The sequence below is a fragment of the Macrobrachium rosenbergii genome, chromosome 55, assembly GCF_040412425.1.
Source record: "Macrobrachium rosenbergii isolate ZJJX-2024 chromosome 55, ASM4041242v1, whole genome shotgun sequence".
Classification (NCBI taxonomy): Eukaryota; Metazoa; Arthropoda; class Malacostraca; order Decapoda; family Palaemonidae; genus Macrobrachium; species Macrobrachium rosenbergii.
In genome coordinates, this window is record NC_089795.1 from 87,335,630 (window position 1) to 87,357,810 (window position 22,181).

General features: G+C 37.2%; 1 protein-coding gene across 3 annotated transcripts in view; it reads left to right on the forward strand.

Moving 5' to 3' along the window:
* Positions 1-22,181, forward strand: part of LOC136835605 (uncharacterized) — a 95,296-nt gene that overhangs the window by 61,956 nt on the left and 11,159 nt on the right. For 2 of the 3 annotated variants that reach the window (XM_067099343.1, XM_067099342.1), the window contains exons 2-6: positions 8,638-8,772; positions 11,999-12,145; positions 18,540-18,788; positions 19,032-19,227; positions 20,508-20,646. In XM_067099343.1, the coding sequence (XP_066955444.1) occupies positions 8,653-8,772; positions 11,999-12,145; positions 18,540-18,788; positions 19,032-19,227; positions 20,508-20,646 (851 nt within the window). In that variant the 5' untranslated portion in view covers positions 8,638-8,652. Of the gene's footprint in view, positions 1-192; positions 263-8,637; positions 8,773-11,998; positions 12,146-18,539; positions 18,789-19,031; positions 19,228-20,507; positions 20,647-22,181 lie in introns of those variants that run through there. The other variant, XM_067099344.1, reaches the window with a different exon arrangement.

A 22,181-nucleotide genomic window follows, 5' to 3' on the forward strand; every position in this document is an offset into this window, starting at 1 on the left:
ACCAAATTGATGATTGGGACTCACATTTATTCTTCGTCACCTTCTCTACACTGTTTGAAAGCATTCTAAGCCCGCTGTATGATATTTTCTGTATGCCACATTTCTTAAAGATTTTACTGTATAATACTCTGCCCATTAGTCAGTTTCCATCTTGTTCTTCATGATGTCATGCGTGGTAATCTTGTAAGTTTTTCAGTGACTGGTTCTACCCCAGGTGGTCTGGGAGCCTTTCCACTTGTCATGGTGACATCATCTTCTTGCAGTAGGTTTTCAGAGTTTTAAGCCTTTGTTTATTTATCATATTTTCAAGTTTATCGCTGTCTCATTTTATTTTTAGATACTTTACCCCTCTCGTGTGTTTTCTGTCCTCGTCCAGTTTACAGATCTGAGACGTTTTTCCTTCTTCACTATGCTTTGTAGAAGTTTTGATAGTTTTTCTCTTATATCTTCTTCATTGCCTCCTTCATATAGACCTCTTCTGAGACTACTTTCTGCATACTGCTTCCCCATTTTTTTTTTGTGTATGCCATCTTTCTGCAGCCTTCATAATAGGCCTTTTATACTCATGTCTGTTGGAAAGTTCCCTTTGTGTCATTTAATTTCTCAGTTTCCTGTATTTTCTTGCATTTACTCCATTGACTAACCCATCATCTCTCTTCCATGTTACTCGGCATGCATCAATATACCCTGTGCCGAACCGCATGTAGCACATCTCACATCTCATGGTATAACAGTGCCGTTGTTTTCTTTGGTAGTAAGTACATTTCCTTATAATAAAATGTTTCTTATTTCTAATTTGTATGTTGTATGAGAACATTTTTTTTTTTCTCTGAACAACTTTGGACATTGCAGCATCTGTAAAATCTTGCCGGAAGGAATTCCCAAATGTCTTCTTTGCAGCATCTGTAAATTCTTTCGTGGAAGGAATTCCAAAATGGCTTCTTTGCAGCATCGGTAAAATCTTTCAGCGGAAGGACTTCCAAATGGCTTCTTTGTAGCATCTGTAAAATCTTTCGTGGAAGGAATTCAAAATGGCTTCTTTGCAGCATCTGTAAAATCTTTCGTGGAAGGAATTCCAAAATGGCTTTTTGCAGCATCTGTAAAATCTTTGAAGGAATTCCAAATGGCTTTTTGCAGCATCTGTAAAATCTTTAGTGGAAGGAATTCCAAAATGGCTTCTTTGTAGCATCTGTAAAATCTTTCGCAGAAGGAATTCCAAAATGGCTTCTTTGCAGCATCTGTAAAATCTTTCGTGGAAGGAATTCCAAAATGGCTTCTTTGCAGCATCTGTAAAATCTTTTGTGGAAGGAATTCCAAAATGGCTTCTTTGCAGCATCTGTAAAATCTTTTGGAAGGAATTCCTAAATGGCTTTTTGCAGCATCTGTAAAATCTTCCAGGAATGGCTTCTTTGCAGCATCTGTAAAATCTTTTGTGGAAGGAAATGGCTTCTTTGCAGCATCTGTAAAATCTTTGCCAAAATGGCTTTTTGCAGCATCTGTAAAATCTTTCAAGGAATTCCAAATGGCTTCTTTGCATCTGTAAAATCTTTTGTGGAAGGAATTCCAAAATGGCTTTGCAGCATCTGTAAAATCTTTCGTGGAAGGAATTCCAAAATGGCTTCTTTGCAGCATCTGTAAAATCTTTCGTGGAAGGAATTCCAAAATGGCTTCTTTGCAGCATCTGTAAAATCTTTCGTGGAAGGAATTCCAAAATGGCTTCTTTGCAGCATCTGTAAAATCTTTCGTGGAAGGAATTCCAAAATGGCTTCTCCCTCACTGGCTTCATTGTGTTCATCTTCTTTAGTCCAGCAGAGTTTTGGTTGTACTGCTATTCCCTTATAATTTCGTACTCCAAAGCCACATCCTGAAAAGAAACCAAGTTCCTTTAGTATCTACTTTTAATTTTTCCACAATCATTGTTTACCTTGTGTGTGGCTCTTTTGTCCTTTTATTTGATAACTTTCCCAAATTCATAATTTTGATTCTCGTGGAGACTCCGTTTGTGGTGTTTATACAGACAAATCTTTTGCTTATTAGGGTAATGTAGCCTCTGGTAAATTTCATTGTATAGCCAAATTTTACTGATAGACAATGACTAAATGCTAAGGAGGCATAGGCTAGTTCGTACTGTGAAGAAATTGATGTCATGAAAGTAGACTTTACATTATTACTCCAAATAAACAGGAATCATAGTTTCCTGCTATTTTATCAATTGAAAGTGAAATGTAGTGTGCTGTATAAATCTAGGCTTTTACTGGCCTTTCATGAAGAAGCTAACTTAACAGATTTGTTCTGGGAGTAGGCCTATGCTAGGCTAATTTTAAGGGTTGTGCACTTGTATTTTTCAGCCTTTCGAGGCACATTTGTCGGTTGCTTGCCTAGTTTAATTTTTAGTTTTGTGCCACTTTTGTCTGTCTGTCTAGCCATTTTTCCTGTCTACCCTCAAATCTTAAAAACTATTGATGCTAGAGGGCTGCAGATTGGTATGTTGATCATCCACCGTCCAATCATCAAACAAACCAAATTGCAACCCTCTAGCCTCAGTAGTATTTATTTTTATTTAAGGTTAAAGTTAGCCATAATTGTGCTTCTAGCAACGATATAGGATAGACCACCACCAGGCCGTGGTTAAAGTTCCATGGGCCATGGCTTATACAGCATTATACCGAGACCACCGAAAGATAGATCTGTTGTCGGTGGCCTTGATTATATGCTGTACAGAAAACTTGGTTGCACCGAAGAAACTTTGGCACATTTTTACTGGTTTTATTTGTTGCTTGGCTATCCTTCCCAGCCTATGGAAATTCCTTAGGTCATAGCATTGTGTGACATCGCTTGCAGTGTGCTGAGTGACCCTTTTCCACCTGAACTGATGTTGGCAGTTTTCAGGTATATACCACTTTTTATATAAATTACTTGTTCAAGCAAATTTTGTGTTCTTAAATGTTTCTTCACCTTTGACAGAGAGATTTTATTAAACTGTTTATTGTGGCCAGTCAGCATAACCTAATCTCAGGGCACTTAAATACCAAGGCCAGTGTTTTCCTTGCCATCTGCTGAAGCAATTTCTTCACCCGTGACCAGCCTCTGTAACTATTGCGTGTCCTGGTATAATATTTGTGCCACCCTTAGCTGGTCTGATTGATCTTGTTGCTTGCAGTTCGTTCCGCGCAGTGGGAGACCGAACATCCTGTGGTAGCTATCAGTCTCCTTAGAACTTGCATTGGTGTGAGTGCCAAAAACTGTGTGAAAGGACTGATACAGAAGAATGCAGTACAGTAAATATTCATTCAGTCTTGAGGCATCTGCACAGGTCTTTTTATGAATGGCCTGCTTCTAACACTAGTAGATTGGCCTTATATAAAGAAGTTGAGATTTTAACCATCTTCCAAACATTGTTTGAATGCAGCCCAAATAAGGGTGGTAGGCCGTATGTGGATATGCCTGTTACAAGGGCTGAAGGGTCTTCACAGGTAGTGTCAGGTTACAGGCATAAATTTTTTGCACACAATGAGCAATAATGGTTGAAGGCACCACAGTGTTAGTGCAAGTAGCAGCAGCAATAACTAGAAATGTCTGGTCCTGGTTATATTTAAACTGTTTCTTAAATTCACTTCCTTCTGTGTGTCTGTTCTTTTTCCCTCTCCTTGGAAATGTTGATTGGTTCGGCTTGTCTTAGAGAAAGGTCACTGCCTGACTATATTGAAAATCCTTTATGATAGGTACTTTCAAGTGCTGTACAGAGTATCCAAAATATCCGAAGGATGATAGGCACTGCATCAGTAATACAGGGAAGAACAAGTCCAGCAGTGGCAGTGATGAAAAAAGAGAGGAGCTGTGATTGCTAATTCACACAACCACCGTTTTAAAATTACACTAATGTGGCACATCTAAAGAATAAGTTGTATGTTTGAAAGGCTAAAATGGTCACTGTCTGTAGGACAAGCGGACTAGCCCTTGTTTCCAAGGAAACAGAGAACACAAACCCCAGAAGGTGGTTCAGAGAATTCAAGACGCTTGAAATATAAACTGGATGAGACAAGATTTCAAGTTAGGGCTTCTAAGAGCATGAAATTTGGCCCAACATGTAAATTATATGAAAGACATGTATATATCTAAAAAGTGCCAACTTCAGTATAGATAGTAAGGAGTTACAAAGCATTATGCAACTCACAGTCACACATAAGCCTATTACCCAAAAAATAGCCTAGCATACTCTAAAAAAAAAAATGTATTGTGTAGGTTAGCGTGTTTATGAATGGGTAGCACTAGCCTGATGTTTATGTAGATACTGGGGTGTATGCATTTGGCTTCACTTCTAATTGGTTATAACTGAGTGCTCAGATTTTTTTTATATGGGTTCAACCCAGTGAGTTTGTAGTAAGAAAACATGAGAGAATAGCAGAACCAGAATCTTGCAGGCTAGAGGATTAAAGAATGCTATGAAGCCCATGAGTGAGAAGCCATGCTGTAATTCTCTCTGAGCCAAATATTAAAGATGCAGCAAACAAAGGGCTAGAGTAGTCGGAGAAAAACTGGTAACATACAGTATAAGAATGAAGACGGTGACTACCTAAGAAAGATAGCACTGTTACACTGAGCTCACATGCTAAATGCAACTGACAGGGCAGTACAGGATATATTGTTGTGTGTTGAGTAACTAGGGAAGATGATCATGTCCAGTCAGGCAAAAGAATAAAAACAAGAAACAAAACTTGAATTGCATTTGAAGGAAACGTTAAAATATTGGAAGTAAAAAGCAGATGAAGAAAACTGCAGGAAGGAGGTGTACAAAAGGAAGAATGTGCAGTGGTCACTCCTACCAAATGGAAAAAGTAACGCTGATAATGAGTGAATATGCGGGCCCCAATTCTTCACTTGCTGCTTAGTAATTACCATACCTTGTTACAAAGCTTCAAAAACCAAGCAAGCTTTTACCAAAGTCGATCCATATGATTGTATAAGAATTCAGAATTGTGTATCCAGGGAATATGCAAGTTATTTTGAGTTTGCTACATGGTAAATAATCATAAAACAAATTGTCAGAGATGCTAAGATAATGAAAGTTGTCTAGAAAAGAAAGAGACCAGGCCATTTTGTTACAGTGCCCTTATAAGTTGCTTATATAGATTTCCAGTGGGTTTGAAGCACTTTGAACTGGAGGGAACATTCGTTGACTTGAATTTCACTCTGGAATTGTTATTTGTGAATGGATTTCAGTGAGGATTTTATGGTCAGAATAGTCTTGGAAAACATACTCTGGAACTGAATAGGAAGAGATAAGTCAAAAGATTTGTCACACACAGTATACATTGAGAGACTGAATGGAATGAGCAAATTTAGTACAATCTCAGGGATAACTTGAAAAGTTGATTGGGGTCACATTCTTGAATCTGAACCTCTGAACGATGGTTGAAGTAAAGTCTGCTTGTTTCAAGTCAGTGTGAATTGGTTTATGCTGCAGTTAAATGTGTAGAGATGAAGTTTAAGTACTTTTTTTATTGTTGACCTGGGTAATTATTTTATAAAGTAAATACAGGCTGTCCCTGGTTATCGGCAATCCAGTTTTTTGGTGCTTGTCTAGCAACAAAAATCAGGGATTTTCGGCGCCGATACATATGTAACAGAGGTGTCAATAACCGAAAATCACCAATTTTTGCGTATCATCACTCCATCGTAATGGAACCCCCACCAATAACCAGGGACTACCTGTATATATATATATATATGATAGAATTAAGGTGTTCTCATCAGACAAACTAAATATCATTAGTAATTATAATTTGAATGTTTAGTGACGTGCATGTTGCCACAGCATGAATGGAAATGGCCTCATAAACTGATGAGTTGTGTCAATTGCTCAGACTTTTGGTACAGTGCGTTTTTATGCTGCATAGAAACAATACAATACCAAAAATATCTAGAGTGGAGTTTCACAATATACATGTACACCTGGCCCTCCAGATTTGCAGTTGTTGTGATCACTGACTTAATGAAAATTAATTTAACGTGGATTGTTACAGCTGTTTAAACCAGGAGATGACAGAAAAATGTAAAAATATAAAGAAGGCTAAAAATGTTTAGGAAGTCATAAGTGTTAAATTTTAGGTACAAATTAGTTTTGATATACTGTACACGGGCAGTCCCCAGTTATCGGCGATCCAGGTTTACGACGACGATAACTGGATTTTTGGTGCCGATCTCCAGTTATCAGCACCGATCCCCACTTATTAGCGGTGTCAATAACCAGGGATCGGTGCTATTATTGGTTTTCGGTTATCAGCGATTTTCAGTTATTGTCACACCGTCAGGAACGGAACTCCCACCGATAGCCGGGGACTGCCTGTACTGCCTATCATAAAAAGTTATATGCATAAATCATTGACACTACCAGGTGCAGTTGAGCAAAACTTAAATGAAACAAGATGACCTAGCTTTTAAAAAGTGTAACCAATTTATTAGTGCAGTACAAAAGTGACTCGGGTTGAAATATGTTGGTTGTACTCTGTGCCTTGCTATTTATAGTTTTAACTGTATTTAGTCGGAGGAAAAATCTGTGATATATTGCTACAGTACAGCAGATATGTTACTTCTAACACCTTAAGTATTAGCACCATCATTGACAACACTAGTAGCCAGTAGCTTGGCTTAAGAGCTGGTCAAATGCTGCACTTTTGGGGACCAAAAATTGTGATTTTTCAAATTGGTGAGGGCTGAAATCCCTATCCTTTACAAATGGAAAGGGACAGCGCTCTATTCTTACAGTTTTGGGAACTTTTGTTTTGCTTTAACAGTATTTTTCTCATTTAGTAGAAAAGATTGTTAAAAGTACTCTTTGACTTGTAAAAGGAGGTAGCAGAAAAGTTTAAAATCTCATGTGGGAGGATGAAGCCACTAATACCTGAAGGAGCTTAAAAAATGCAATGTAAGTTTATTTTTTCAAGTATTTTTTGTGTATTTTGTGAGATTAAAACCTCGTCATTACCGATTAAAACCTCGTCATTACCCTCCCCCCCCCTTGGGAGATGGATGTTTAATAGCCTATACGATTTGCTTTTCCACTAAAAATAGTGTACATAAAGGGAATTTTAAGGTAAATCCTCTAGTAATCACGACTAGTTGTGCATTTGAGTGCACGGAAAGATACTAACAAAAGACAGTATTTATACCCATCTTGTCATCAACCCCAGGTGACATGTGGTGCATATTTTTTATTTCAAAAATTAATGCAGTGGCATACTTGTACAATAACAGCTTTGCAATTTTCTGCTCTAGCATTAAGGAAGCATTGTTAGAAGAATTGTTTTAAGTATGGTTACCTGCTGAATTTTCGAACTTTGGTAGAGGCGAGCATATTACTGTATCCGAGTTGTCTATTTATGATGTCGATATATGTAGAGCAGCCCCATTAATAAAAAGGGAAGTGTATTGAAACTGTACCTTTCGAGGAGATGCTTGTGTGTATTGTGTAGGCTTACACTGTTCTTTTTCATTCCTGATGAACCTCCACGTACGAAGTTTTATTTCTGAATGATCGTAAAACTTTTTCTTTATGATTTTGTGAATGGTGTGCTTCAGTTCTCAGTACTGTACCATCTTAAAGTAGCTGATGTGCAGTAAAATTTTAAAAGCCTATTTTAATCAGATATACAGTATTACTAATTTTTTTACACCTGTAGCGTACGTGGAGTCCTGTGGAGAATAATGAACTTGTAAAAATAATCAGTATTATTTCTTGATATATAGAAAAGGTGTACAGTATCTTAGCGAGCATATTTTGAAAAAAATTTTTTTATCTCTAGGTAATGGAAAGATTCATCATTCAGTATTGATTTTGGTAACATGCCCAGGTTTGTAATAAGTAGGAATTGAGGAGAAATACTTCAGGTGTTTCTGGAGTTGTCAATGATGGCTTACTTGATGCTTCATATACATTGGACGCAGAATTTTACATGGAATTTTTGTATATTTGTGAATCATAAATTAAGATAGAATGAAAAGGGCTGATTGCTTTGCTATATTACTGGCTCTAATGATGTATTTTTTCTAGAGAACATTACATGATTAGCACCTAAATGCCTTCAATCTGTCATTGTCTTGATGACATGTAGAATAGATTTGAAAATGTCATTCATTCCAGAAAGACATGGTAGACCTGCCTCTTGAAAGCAAGGCTTTGGGAATTGGAGAGATAAATACACAGTCAGGTTGATTAATGAAAAAGTGTGAGTAAAAGAATTCTAGTAATGACCATCACCAGAATCAGGTCATCAGGTGGATGAAAATTAGTCTTGATGAGTCCTACATTAGAGAAAGCTTGGAAATTGGAGTACTCGAGTAGAGATAAAATTTAAATCTCATTAAGTTCTACTACAGTACTGATCAACACAGAATTTATAGATTTGGTTCGGATTCCACAATAAGCTGTAGGTCCCGTTAAGTAACCAATTGGTTCTTAGCCACGTAAAATAAGTCTAATCCTTCGGGCCAGCCCTAGGAGAGCTGTTAATCAGCTCAGTGGTCTGGTAAAATTAAGGTATACTTTCTTATAGATTTCTAAATTTTTTATTAGTACAGTATAAGCTATGGCTCCGTATGAATTTTGGGAATTTGTTAGTTCATTACCCATTCTTTCAGGCATTGTTTGGTATAATGGTTTTGACACGTCTGTCGCACTTTGGTGAGGTGTGTCCACTCAGTGATCATAGTTACAGCGATCCAACATCCCCTTCAACGTCAGTTGGCCATTCATCACAGAAACGAATTCTGCAAGTATGTATTACTCATGTATCAAGTTGATATAAGTGAGAATCGTTGTTAGTAATTAACATGCAGCTCGTGTCATGAACAGCGTGGTATCATTTTATATTATATATATTAAACATACTTTTTTGGGGAATGTCTTCATGGCGTGCACAAAATGTCCACATACTCAGGGCACTACAGCATTTGATGTTGCTCTTTATTGGAGTGGATGATGTTCGAACGAGAGTTCTCTTATCTCTCTGCTGTGAATTGTGAACATTTTTTACTTACAGACAAGGTATGAATATTTTCTTATCTTTTAAAGAAGCAGAAATGTGCATTGTCTTTTTTACTTGGATTTTGGCATGTGAGGGTTTCATGATAGCTTTTTTAATTTGCTGGGTGGTGACACAATTCCTTTATAACTAAAACTTTAGTTGCAAATTATTGAAAACCATATTTTGTTTTAATATAGTATACACATTAACCAGAAATTAACCACAATGAAATTTGTGTTTTGAGTCAAAATAATGAAACGTGGGCATCTTTTTGTGATAGTTTGTCTTTATAATTGTACAGTTTGTAACAAACACATCAACACTTGATGTCATGTATATATTATGTACCTAATGAATGCAGTGACTATACAGTACAGTAATGCTTTGATAATAATACTAATAGGCATTCTGTATAGTAGAAGATTAGATAAATGCACAAGCACATTACAGCATGCATTGTAAATGCAGCTGCAATTTCTTCATCTTCTTGTAAGTGCACAAGGCCTAGTAAACAGAGGATAGTATGTATACAGATTATTTTTTAATTTTAATTGATATGACTATTACATGTTTTACTATGTTTACAATCTATAACTACTTGAATGGTTGGTGCTATGAAGAGGAGAATGTATAAAAGGATGTATTCCCAATTTACATGTGCTACAAAAATTAATTATTCAAATCAACACCAAAACCAGCAGTATATCATAGAGAGTAATTGTGTGTGTGTGTGTCCCAAGAGATGAGTTTTGATCCTCCAAAATCTCAAAAGGGTTAAGCATTCTTCAAGTTGGTTTTCCATATCCAGCTTTGTTTAGTTAGGTTTTCATACCCTCAGTGCATCAATATGCCTCTTAACTTGCTAGGTTCTTCCTTGGCAAATTTGTAAGCCCACCGATGTTACCCGCAGTTGGTATAGGGAGGCTTGCCAAGGTTAGTCTCTCAGGGCGTTGTATATCCACAATCCATTCGGGCTTTTGATGGCTTTTCCAAACCACCACCACAGGCAGTATCATTTGTTGAAAGATTCATCTCCTCACTTTATGACTGCTAAAGAGACCACTCAGTTTGGCAAAGAAGTGCTTCCTCCCGGCTTGTAACCAGTAGGCTGCATGCCTGTACTTCTCATGCTTTCATTCCTTCTGCTTGGAGCTACATATACTCTCCCATTGGTGCATGACACATTATGTTCCCTTCCTCCTTACCACAGGACAAGACATCTTGATCAAGCTAGCTATAATAATTAATTTGCATCCTGTGCCTTCATTTAACCCCTCCCACCTTGGTGTTGCCGCTGCTTGCATTCAGGTCATTCGTGGCTGTCTTGCCTCACATGATGCCAGGATAAGACAGTTCTGTGGACTTTGCTTTCCTTGTACACCTTCATCAAAATGTTACGTCTTTGATTCATTCCCAGTTTTGGGCACTAATCAATCCTTCACTTGGCAAGATTCATGTAGCACAGAAGCTTGATCCTTCCCCAACATCTGCTGGTCCATCAGGTGTCTAAGCATCATAACTGCTGGTGGAGCAAGTGCAGGGCATCCTGTTGCCTGCGTCATGTGATTCATGTTATTGATTACGTCTCGTGCACTTCCTTTGATAGCAGTTGAAATGAAGTTTGCCCCTTTACCCCTCACATAATTATTTTAACATTGTTTTAGGTCCTCTTTTTATTCCTCTCTCTCTCTCTCTCTCTGAGCTGCAAAATAGGGAGACAAGTGGTTATTGCTTAAGTTGTGCCACACATGTAGCCCTTAGTAGTAGACACCATAGCCATTCCAGGGCCCATGATCCTGCCAGAGATAGTTGTAGGAGTGCTTGAAGATTATTTCATTTGAGGGTGTGCTTCCTGAGTATGGGTTGTGACAGAGGTTTATGGAGAAGCAGCGATTATGTGTGATTGAGTGACTTCTCAGAGCGCAGCTTTCACTCTCTGAACCGTTGATTAGTTTCTCATTTTTGAGTCTATAGAATCCGTTGTCCTACTGCTAATGTTTTGGAGTTTTCTATGAAGCTTTCATCCCACATGTGATGCTGTTGAAGCATCATTATGATTGGTGGGGTTTTGCGAAACAAATTGTTTTTCTGATTCACAATGATTTTTTTATAAAAATTCATTGATTAAATAGGAAGCACCAGACAGGAGAACGTATACACAGTAGAAATCATTTGGACCTTGAGTGATTCAAGTCAAGTGAGATTGGGATTTCACCAGTCATGGAAATAAGGCAGTTTATGATTAATGGGTGTATGGGAGAAAAATTTTGCGTTAACAAAACATACAGTAAAGAAAGTGAAGGAAACCCATTGTACATCTCTCTCTAACCCATTAAGGGGGTCCAGGCAAAATTGTTCATGTGGTGGTGATGACTTCGAGAACACTTAATAGACATATTTTATAAATGACTTGAATAATGTGCACATTGCTATCACTTTCTTCCTAAGGTTTGGTCTGTGATGTGCTTCATATCTACATCAATTTCATTTATGTTACTGTAGTATTCGTATGTGGATGTCTTTTTTTAATGCCCATATTGCTCAGTGTTCTTCAGTGAGTTAATGATTATCTTACCGTCTTTATTGATTTCCCATGTTTAATGCTCTTGTCTTTAAGATGAGTTCTTTCCATCATGATCTCTCTTTGCTTGTGTTTTTTTGTTTGTGGTTCAGTTTGAACCACAGGATTTCAGTCTGCTTTAGTAGCAGTGGCTGTCAAGAGAAAATAGGAATTTACCTGGTTAAGGTATCACTTATGTTTAAAGTGTATGCAAAACATTATTACTTTGATAGGCAACCACAAGTCCCAATGATTGATGCCCTGCTAATTTGTATGTAATGTAAAGAGTTTTGTCAGTTTACTTATATTTCCCTTACAAATGTTTCACATTAAGTCCAAGACAAAAGCTGTTTTTTGTTTAATGCTCTACATCTTGTCAAGATAAATCCTCTGAATGTTATCATTCTCTTCACAGGTACTCCTGGGATTGAAATCGTCACTGTCATCTCCAACCTCCCCTCAGGATGTTGGTGTTCAGTTGCACGTCTTTGATCTGCCCAATGAAATTATTGAAAAAATATTTTCATATCTTCCCTACAAGAAAATTGGGGAGATAAGATTGGTAATTGCTCTTGTGTCATGTCTATATTTTACAATACGGAACACACATTTGGATGGTAGCTACTGTATTATATCTGTAGCTTTAATGCCAAGACAGAATACCACTTTTTGCATTAATAAATCCCTAAGGGTACAAGAATGTTCCAGCCCACTTCATTCTAACTTTTATTGTCCTATAAATGATTTGACGAACAGACATAATTTATTTTGATAGTTGACAAATCAGGTTGAGTATTCTAGAAAGGATATGTATGGTAAATTGGTATTGTAGTAGAGTAATTGAGTATGTTAAGGAGAGACTGCAGGGACCTAGACTTGGCAGCACTTTGGAACTTAGTGTTTTAAGATTCGCTTTTGAAAATCTGAAGAAAAATGGATAAAGCCTAGGCAGCTTAGATCTAGGGAGATCATAGGCCTGAATTTTTTAACCCAAATAATTTTTGGATAAGGTTTTTTTTTTTTTTTTTTTTTTTACAAAGAACATCGCAAACCCTTGGTAAATTTCAAATTATATATGTAACCTTCCCTCTAGAGGTATTTTACCAAAGCTAAACCCATTAGGCAAAATGTAGCAGCTTCTCCATGTACAAGTAGAGGCAAGAAAAGATAACCATGTATTTGTTGCCCTTGAACAATGGAAATCAGTGAAATTACTGAGACGCCATGCTGTAAATCATTTAAGCTGATAAAATGAAACAATCGGGAAGTGACAAACTTTAACCTTGCAAATGGTTTCACCGTGTGTCTTGTGTTGCTTGCTATAGATAATATTGACAGTTTATTTTTGTGCCCCATGGCCCTAGCTGTATTGATTTCTCTTACTTTTCATCCGTTCACCCTGATCACTTCCAGCTAGGTTGTTCAGCTTCTCTAATTTTACCCTCCTATAATTCACCACTGATATGGAGAAGTCCTTCAGGCAAACCCGATAAGTCTTCAGACGATACTTGTAAATATTTATATTCTTCCCAAAGTTGACCATTTGAAATAGGTTTAGGATGTTTTTTTTTCTGTTACTCAAATTTTGTTAGTAAGGAGAAAGACTCCCTTGAACCTGTACAAAGTAGATATTTTTTAAGTTATATTTTCTGACCAAGTAAGTATTACAATATATAGGACTGTGGAGTAAATGTATTATCTTAAAGTGATTATTGCATAGGTCAGTTTTAGAGGTTCGGTATTCTCTGAACGTCAAAACGAAGCTATGGCTTGATAGTACTAGTCTTTTATTCTAATGGTTTAAGTTTCTGTGGTAGGTTAAAAGTAATTACTCTTGTAGTGAATTTAAATGATATATATCATTTAAATTCCAAGCTGTAAGGTTGTATCACATTTCCCGAAAGATAATCCTTCTGAAATTTTATGAGTTTTCATTTAATAAACTCAAGCCATGTCATTGTGTATGTGTGTGAGAATTCCATCAATCTTGAAAGGCACAACAGTACAGCTGTTATTACACAAGCAGAATATCCAGACTGTCACACACACAATGTACAGTACTATGGATATTTTGACAATATTTACTGAAACTTTTTATTTACTTATATGGATGTAGCTTGTAGTGTAAAGCTGATAAAGTAAAGTGTTACAGGAACGTCATGGTAGCCATTTGTGTATCATGTAGGTATGGTATGTACATGTGACAAAATTGTAATGTATTTCCAGATTTTCATATGAAGCAGAGATATCTTGCCTTTAATGTTGTCATAATTATTATTGTCTTACAAAGCAGATATCTTGGTTTTAATGTTTTTTCATAATCATGCTTAGGTTTTGGCCAATGGAGGGTGGTGGTTTCATCATAACGCCAGTCACATGACCACAATGCAAACTCAAGTGTCCCAGACACAATGTCTTTAGTCTTGACAAACAGAAGAGTCATTAGTCATGCATATGCCATCTGGACATGTTGGTAGAAACCAATTCCTGTACTCTATTTGTATTTCATGTGTCAGCCGTGCAGAACACAATTCTCTGAGAATAGCTTTCCAGCTTTTCAGTGCTGTTTTGAAAGGTTTCCATTACAAGTTTTTCATTTCTAATTGTTTTCCAGTGATCACTGATTTTGATCGTAAGTGGCACCTATTACCTGTTTTCTTCACCATTGTTGGTATCACTGATTTGTTCATAATAGTTTTGTTTTAAGTGTTGAGAGTAGGTTTCATCTTGTTCTCTTTCTTTTGTTGTGTTCAAAGCACTGGTTAAGGGTTTTTTACACTTTATATTTGTTTGTTTTGCTGTTGTAATTAATAGTATTACTTTACATATTTGTAGCCCTAATGTAGACAGGAGCTTTTCACTCCTTGTCTTGTAATTGTATTAAATGCCTCTTTAGATATCAGTGATGTTTCTCAGGGCCAATAATTGAGATCTGTTGTGAATTTTTTTAGAATTCTAAGTGATTTGTCTTTTTCTTGCTTTGCGTATATTTTGTTTTGAGCATTCACCATGCTCCCTACCAACAGGTGACAGGGGTTTGGTTATACTCTTGCCACGACGAATAGATCTCTCTGGCGAGGCTTTTAAAGATCTGCCCTGTTGCCAGTTTTACGAAAACAGGCTACTGACACGTGTGTGACAGACCTTTAAATGTCTTCGAGACAAACCCTGAGGCTATACTTATAAGATTTTTGGGGCTTTTGATTTCCAGGTACTTTAATCTCCTTCCTACTCCACCCTGCTCTCTCTCTCTTCTTTTCTAAATCTTACGGCTTTTTTTTTTTTTTTTTTTTTATATGATCACCTTATCTATTTTGTCAGTACTTGTGGATAGATGTACATTTATCATTATTACACAATTAGATACTTAAAAGTATTTAATTAATGCTATAGAAATAGGTGATATATTTCTTGTTCATTTTTCGAAATACGAATTAAAATAAACTTCTTTGTCGCCTATATATTATCTATAACGAGGAGTAACGATCATCCTAAGTTTTAAAAGACTACTTTTTTCAATCAAACTTTTTTCCACACCACCACTGAGGTAAAAGTCAAGGTGCGTTTTGTTTTTCGAGAGAGGTTTCCCCTGTAGGCCTAATCCTCTCTTTTTATATATAATTTATTCAGAAAACTAGTCATCAGAGCTATCAGCTATGTTGATGACAAAACTGTCAACCAACTTGTCTACAGCCACATCTTGCCGGGCATCCTCTTTTGAATTTTCTCGTGCTCGCTGCATTCTTCCAGTTTTCCGCCGTGACATTGTTCGATGCTTCTTGTACTAAAATTTTAAGGTCTGCCAGTTTGAACGTATTCTTTTTCACCATATAAGACTTCACTTGAGCCCAGTGTAATTTTGATTGACCCAAGTTTAGTCGAGATACACGAATTTCTGCCCTGACTCCTTGCGACGCTTCATCTCTCTCAAAAATCTTGACCGAGCTACAGTTACATCTTGCCTTTCCAAGAGAAATTTGCACCCATCAACCTTCTTAAAGAGAGAGAGAGACAGAGATCTGTCTGTATACGAATGTTTATTTTCTCTTGCCAAACTTACTGTTATGCTTTATTTCATATTTCCTTGCTTACCAATTTATTCTTTACCTACGATGTTAAGAAATCAAGGTATATGTAGAAACGAAAATGCCTCCAGACATCATAATACCGTGATGACCGTGACCACCGAAAGTGCTCCTAGAGAAAATCTAAGCTGCTTACCCGTGGATTTAAAAGCACGTGGATCCGTGTGTGAGGTACTGGCAACACCACCAAAATGAGATGCCATATTGATGGAAACTCTGATTCCGTTTCTTGTAATTGCTTAAAAAAACATTATCAATCGTGAACCTATGTAATAGACTTGGAATTCTGCGTAACGAAAAAGGTTTTATTTGATATCTGTAATGGGAGAAATGATTTTATCTCGCTGTTGTTGTTATACATTTGGCATATATGCCTTACCTGCGAAGACCCAGACAACCACGCCAGAGAGATCTATACATTTTAGAAAGAGTATAGCAGCTGACAGGAGACGGCCTATCAACTCTTGTGAATTGAAGGCTGTCTTCATATGCCTGCAAACATTTGTCCCACTGTTTGAATGGAGTATCATTATAATGATGAACAGTTTGATGGCTGTTGTGCTCTTAAAGAAATCAGAATGTCGTAAGATCAGTCTATCTTTGTTGCCTTACAGTTGATGTTTCTGCATGTTCCAGGAAGGTAGTGTCATGAGATGTTCTTGCTGAACTGACCAGTCTACAAGGTTCCCTGGGAGACATTGCTGTCTGTACTTTGGCCATGAGTCCAAACAGCAGACCCATTTCATTGCTTAGAGCAGCTGGATCCATCAGTGTAGCAGTAGGATGCACAGCAGCATTTCTGAGACAGTCTCAGTGTTTGTCTTTTCCCCATTGTGCCTCATCAGGTAGAGTTTGGCCAATGGAAGATCCCCAGTGGCACGAGGATGGTATTGTATTTGATTGTAACCAAAGGGTCACAGTAAGAATGGTATGTAGATATGCCTTGCTTGTTGGCAGACATACCCGGAAGTCTAAAATTGTAGAAGAGATATCTCAGGTAGTCTTAATTTTTAAAGTTGGAGATGTTTGTGTGATTGTTGCCATGAAAGATACTTGATCGGGTTGACTTTGCTCTTCTTGTAGTAATTGCACATTACCTCCATGTTTAATGTTCCTAAAGCAGCTTTATGTGGATGGGTAAACCTTGTTCTCAGGAACCTTGCCAAGCTACCAAATAAACCTCTTCAGATGTCTTCTCTCCTAGATCTAACAGTGAAGGCTGGGGTTTAGTTGGTTTATACTTTGAGGTGAGTTAGCAAGCTGCATGCTCTTTCAGGCAGCGTTAGCCCTTTTTAGGTCTGCCACTTGTTCCTGATTTTGCAGCAGTCAAGACTGCACTACCACACCTTTAGCTGTCTGCCTTTTCATCAGCAAGAAGGAAGGCCTGCATTGTGTTGTGAGGGCTGTTCATATTTACAAGAAGAGGACAATGCCTTGGTGTTCATGTTTGCAGGTTAGCGAAAGAAACAGGCCCAATAAGAACAAGGCTTTGTTTTGGCCGAGACAACCCTTTGAACCTACAGAGATGTGTCAGAAGGAAGGTACAAGGGCCAAAGTTACAGTTCATGAAATCACAACTCTCTCAATTTCACTAGCCTTTAGATATAGTTTGAGATTTTAAAAAGTTTGAATGCAAGTACCTGGTTTTGTCCAACTGTGTTTGCTAATTTGTTCATAAGAGATGTGCATAATTGGATGGGGTTGTACTAATTTTGGTCATTAACCAAAGCAGGACACTTGCAACAATATGGGACTCTGTTTGTAACCTTCCCCCTTGATTACAACTTTGGGATGATAGAAACTGAAACAAACTCAAGTTTTCTCAACAAAACTAGTTTTTTCATACAGACCAAGTAAATGTATGTTGATCCTAAGCCTCCTAGGCCCATATTCTTGTTTTGAGGAGGTTATTGGTTCCTACCAATGTGTACTAATGACTCATGTATGAATGATCACTTATTCTGTTTGGGAAACAAAAAAAAGATGTTTGTGGACATGCAAGGTTACAAACTAAGCCACAATGAGATTGATGGGTGTGTATAGAAAAGTAGTGTTATATTGAAAAGATTTTGCCTTCTGTATTATGATTACAGTTCCAGTGAATCTGTGGTAAATAAGAAAATTAAAGGAAACACTTACAGTAATTATTTTTAGTGACATGCTTGCTAAAATAGTATTAGGTCATTTATACCATTGTTTTTTTCATACTTCTCATCCTGAAACAATCACTGGTTTTAGCAAGTTTTTGCTTGTGACTACATAAATATAAAACCTGACTGATTTACTTCAGGTCCAAAAGATTTCAGTAATGGTTACCCTTGTCAGTCATCATTTAATGTAAATGTCTTGGCCAGTACTTGCTGCACTTTATGCATGTTAGTACAGAACTAAATGTAATATGCTAAGGGAGAGGGAGGCAGTTACAGGTAGTTAACATTTCCATTCATATGTCTTAAATTTTAGCTGAGAAAGAGGTAATGAATTTAGTTTTGAACCATGTTATTGCAGCGTATAGTGAACAATTATTTTTGTATGAACACTTTCAGTATCTTCCATTTCATACTTGGTCATGGTGTTTGGCTCTGTTCAGCTGAAACTCAAGTCTGATCAAGTTTTACATTACTGATGAATTGTTTAATATACTCTTTGCTCTCTCTCTCTCTCTCTCTCTCTCTCTCTCTCTCTCTCTCTCTCTCTCTCTCTCTCTCTCTCTCTCAAGTCTGGTGCTGTTGTTCAAAGAGTTTTCTGTTGGAAATAAAACAGGTGTACATTGTGAATACTAGATTCCAGGTGTAATCTTTAAAGAAATAAATATTTACAGGGAACATTCTTCACGGCACGGTTATTCACATTCTGTCTTGGCATTTTCAGGCGTGCAAGAGATTTGAGCAGATAGGGTCGAGCATTTTAAACACCACATTTCAGCGACTGCAAAACCAGATGTTAATACGTTTCCAGACTATAAAGGGCCAGATGCCAAGGAGAGAAAGTGCACGTCGTACTCATCCCTTGGCCAGGGAGTCTGACATAGTTGAGACACTCCACATGAGGTTGACGCTGTTGCAGATGTCCTTCGGCAAACACATAGAGCGGAAGCATTGCTGTTTCTTTGCTGGGGATGTAAGTATGAGAAGAGTTTCCAAGTTTGACTGGTCCTGACCATTTTTGGCTAAAATTCATAGTTGTGTATCCCATTGCTAATAGTGGTACATTGTATAGAACTATTGAAGTGTTGTGTTCCAGTTTGTAAAGATAAATGTAGAATCCCAAGTTTTGAGTATATAGTATTCTTTAGTTTTAAGTATATAGTATTCTCATCAAGGAAAGACGGTCGCGATATTCATGATGTATTGATTTTGGCAGATCCTGGATGAAGTATATCGTTTACTGGCCTACATTAAGAGCACTCCCAATCTTGATCGAGCATATATCGTCACAGATGAACTTTTTGACCTTTCTACAATGGCCATGGAGTACTTCAAGGAGCACATTGAACCTCGCCTTCCTGAAATTACATGTTTTGGTTCAGAGTTCTTAGGTATTACGTCAAGATTCTCAGGTAACTATGTGTTTCTCTTTACTAAAAGAGCAAAGATCATTTTTAGATTGAAGCCCTTGGACAAATGTACCAATTAAATTTTAGGTGTCACATGTTTATATAGGCACATTGTCTTTTTTCATGTTTTCTGCTCTCCAGTAATGAGGGAATTTTCAGAAATATTGGTGATTCTGTGTGTAATAATCACAGTATGTTTTGTTTCATTCACCTAAGTTCAGACAACAAGAGTTGTATCCTTTTGACCCTTAATTGAAAATCTTCTGATTCTTTTATACTCAAACTAGAAATTTACAAAATATGCCTTTCATAGTTAAGTTTTATGGCATTTAAATAATTTGAATTTGTAACTACTATTGATATTGCAATAGGTGTTAATATGTGTTTAGTGATAAGGATTTTTTGCCCCTTAAAAAATACAGGTTTTTTGTTGAATGGAAAGTGGAATGTCTTATCAGTATTTTTTTAAACATTTTTCATTTTTAGATCATTGTCCTTAGGGAAAATTTTACATTGATAATTGCCTGCATGAGCATCAGAGACAAGAAAAATGTGATGCACTAAAATAGTGATCAGCGAATCATTGTCATTCATCTTGTGGTGGGTTATCCATTACAGTGTACATTTTATGGCGTACTGTAGATTGTTCTAAAGATTGTGTTTGGCATCCCCTGTCCAGTTGCATTTCTTTCCTCCTTTTACAACTTCCTTGTTCCCCTGGGTTTATTCCTACTTTATTTCATTATCTTAAATTGCAGAAGTCCTCACTCCCCATGGAAGAAGAATTCTATAGGGCAAGCCCATAAAAGTCAAGAAATGTGACTCTCAGGTCTCCTTAACCTTATCTGTAACAGTAATAATCTCTTGTTCAGCTCACAAACTGAATTACCAAAGTTCTTCTATCCCCAAACCCAAAGCTGTTGGACGAATTGAGTTTGTTCCTGAAAATGTGATATGCTCCAGTTAGCACTAACAGTGAAATAGGGACCTAGATGTTTGTTGGTTGACATGAGTCACAATGGATGGAGACAGAAGAGGTAAAAACTGGCACGACTCCATTTGAATGTGTACCTTCATATATTTGAAAGTGGGAGGGCCATACCTATTGCGGCGAAACTAATCTAATGACATTTTTCTCTGCCTCCATTTACCCTACATTGTATTTGAATAAGCTCGTCTTACATTCCAGGGTGATAAGAAGGAATGATATAATATCCCTTAATTGTATATAGAGTAGAACCTTTCAACACTCAAGAATTAACATTTTATTTTTGCTTTTGCAGAAGAGTGTAGTGTCAGATCACCAAGTGGCAGTGGACGGTCATCAGAACCAGAGGATGAGATGCCTGAGCATGAGGCTCTACCACAGTCCAACATGGTGTTAAGGAAAAGAATTAAACGTATTCGTCAAGGAATGCGCAGGTTGGTGTTCCGTTGTGGTTCAGTGACATGGTGAGGATAGGCCTGAGTGCTGACTCACAAAGGTTTGGCAAAAACAGAGTGCATGGAAGGTTAGAGAGAAAAAAAAAAAATCTTTTACCCCCACCACACCCTGCTTTTGATATAACATAATTGAATCCAAGATGAGAGCTTTATAAGAAATGTTTAAGTAAGCTTTATTGTCTTTGAAAAGTGCGTTATCAGAATTCCTCTAGTTTTCTTTATTGTCTGTTAAATAATTGCTATAGTCTTCAGAAGAGTCTTTTATGTTAACGTTTCAGTGACCTTTGTAGTTAAAATTGCTGTAAATGAGATGGTGAGTCATTGCAAACTAAGAATTGCATGCACAATATTCACACTAAGAATTGCATGTACAATATTGTTAAGGCTGAAGTGCATGAGAAATTTTTATGCAATGAAAGCTTTGCTCATAACCCCCATCAGCCATATGCTTAAATCACTGTTAATCGGGAGTCCAAATTGCTGAATGTCTGATGAATTGCGATGTGTGGATGGAACCAGGAGAACTCTTGGAATATTATATACTAAGGACCAGTGCTCTTAGAAACCCAGAAAGGGTTTACTCCAAGAGTTTATGAACACAGAGTACAGGAAACCCTTCATTCTGTTTAGTGTCATGAAAAAATGTCTGGAAAGGCCAGTTAATAGCAGAGATGTAGGTGCAAGAAAACCTGGAGAACTAAGTAATAATAAGGTGAAGTTAAACTTGTCGTTGTTGTTGATTCAAAGATTTATACGTATTTAAAACAAAAGTTTTTATAAATTGCCATATTCCATGTAACATGGACCCAGCTATGCTGACTTGAAGAATTGATGGAGGAAAGGTTCCTCTGCACATGCCCAGTCTGTACACCAGTCTCATTCTTCTCTGTAGCTCTGATTTAATAGGACATTACAGTACATCCGTGGGCTACACATCACTGAATGTTTTTCCTTTTTACACCTGTTTGTTTCAGTTGCCATCACCCTTATCACATTGCCAGCATGTCCCTGTAAGGACGTGCTATTTCTCTTTCGGTATTGGCTTTTTCATTCATTTTGTATCACAGCTTATTAGAGAAGATTTTTCATTACTTCTCCAGGCATTCGTTTCCTTGACAGTAGTACTGGAAACTGGGAAACCTGGTAAGGTGGAAAGTATTCATATTTCAACATTATCTCTAATACTTCTTATGTTTAATGACAAAAGATAGTAGTGAAGAAAGTAAACAATAGAGCTTTCCAGGGATCTGTTGTCAGCCCGGCAGACTCCAATTTATCAAGGTGGTAGGCGGTTGGATGCTGAGCTCCAGTGGCACGAGTATCACAAATCAGAGCTCTTTTATTTACAAGTCAATGAGTCTGGCGATCATGTCAGACGCAGTGTGGGCATATGACTGATGGGGTTGCTGTGATCAGTTTACTCTCCTAACTTGCATGGTTTGCCTTAGAGACATGAAAGAAGTCCAACCATAGTGTAAGTGTCATTATGTGCTTGTAGAATATGCTGTCTTTTT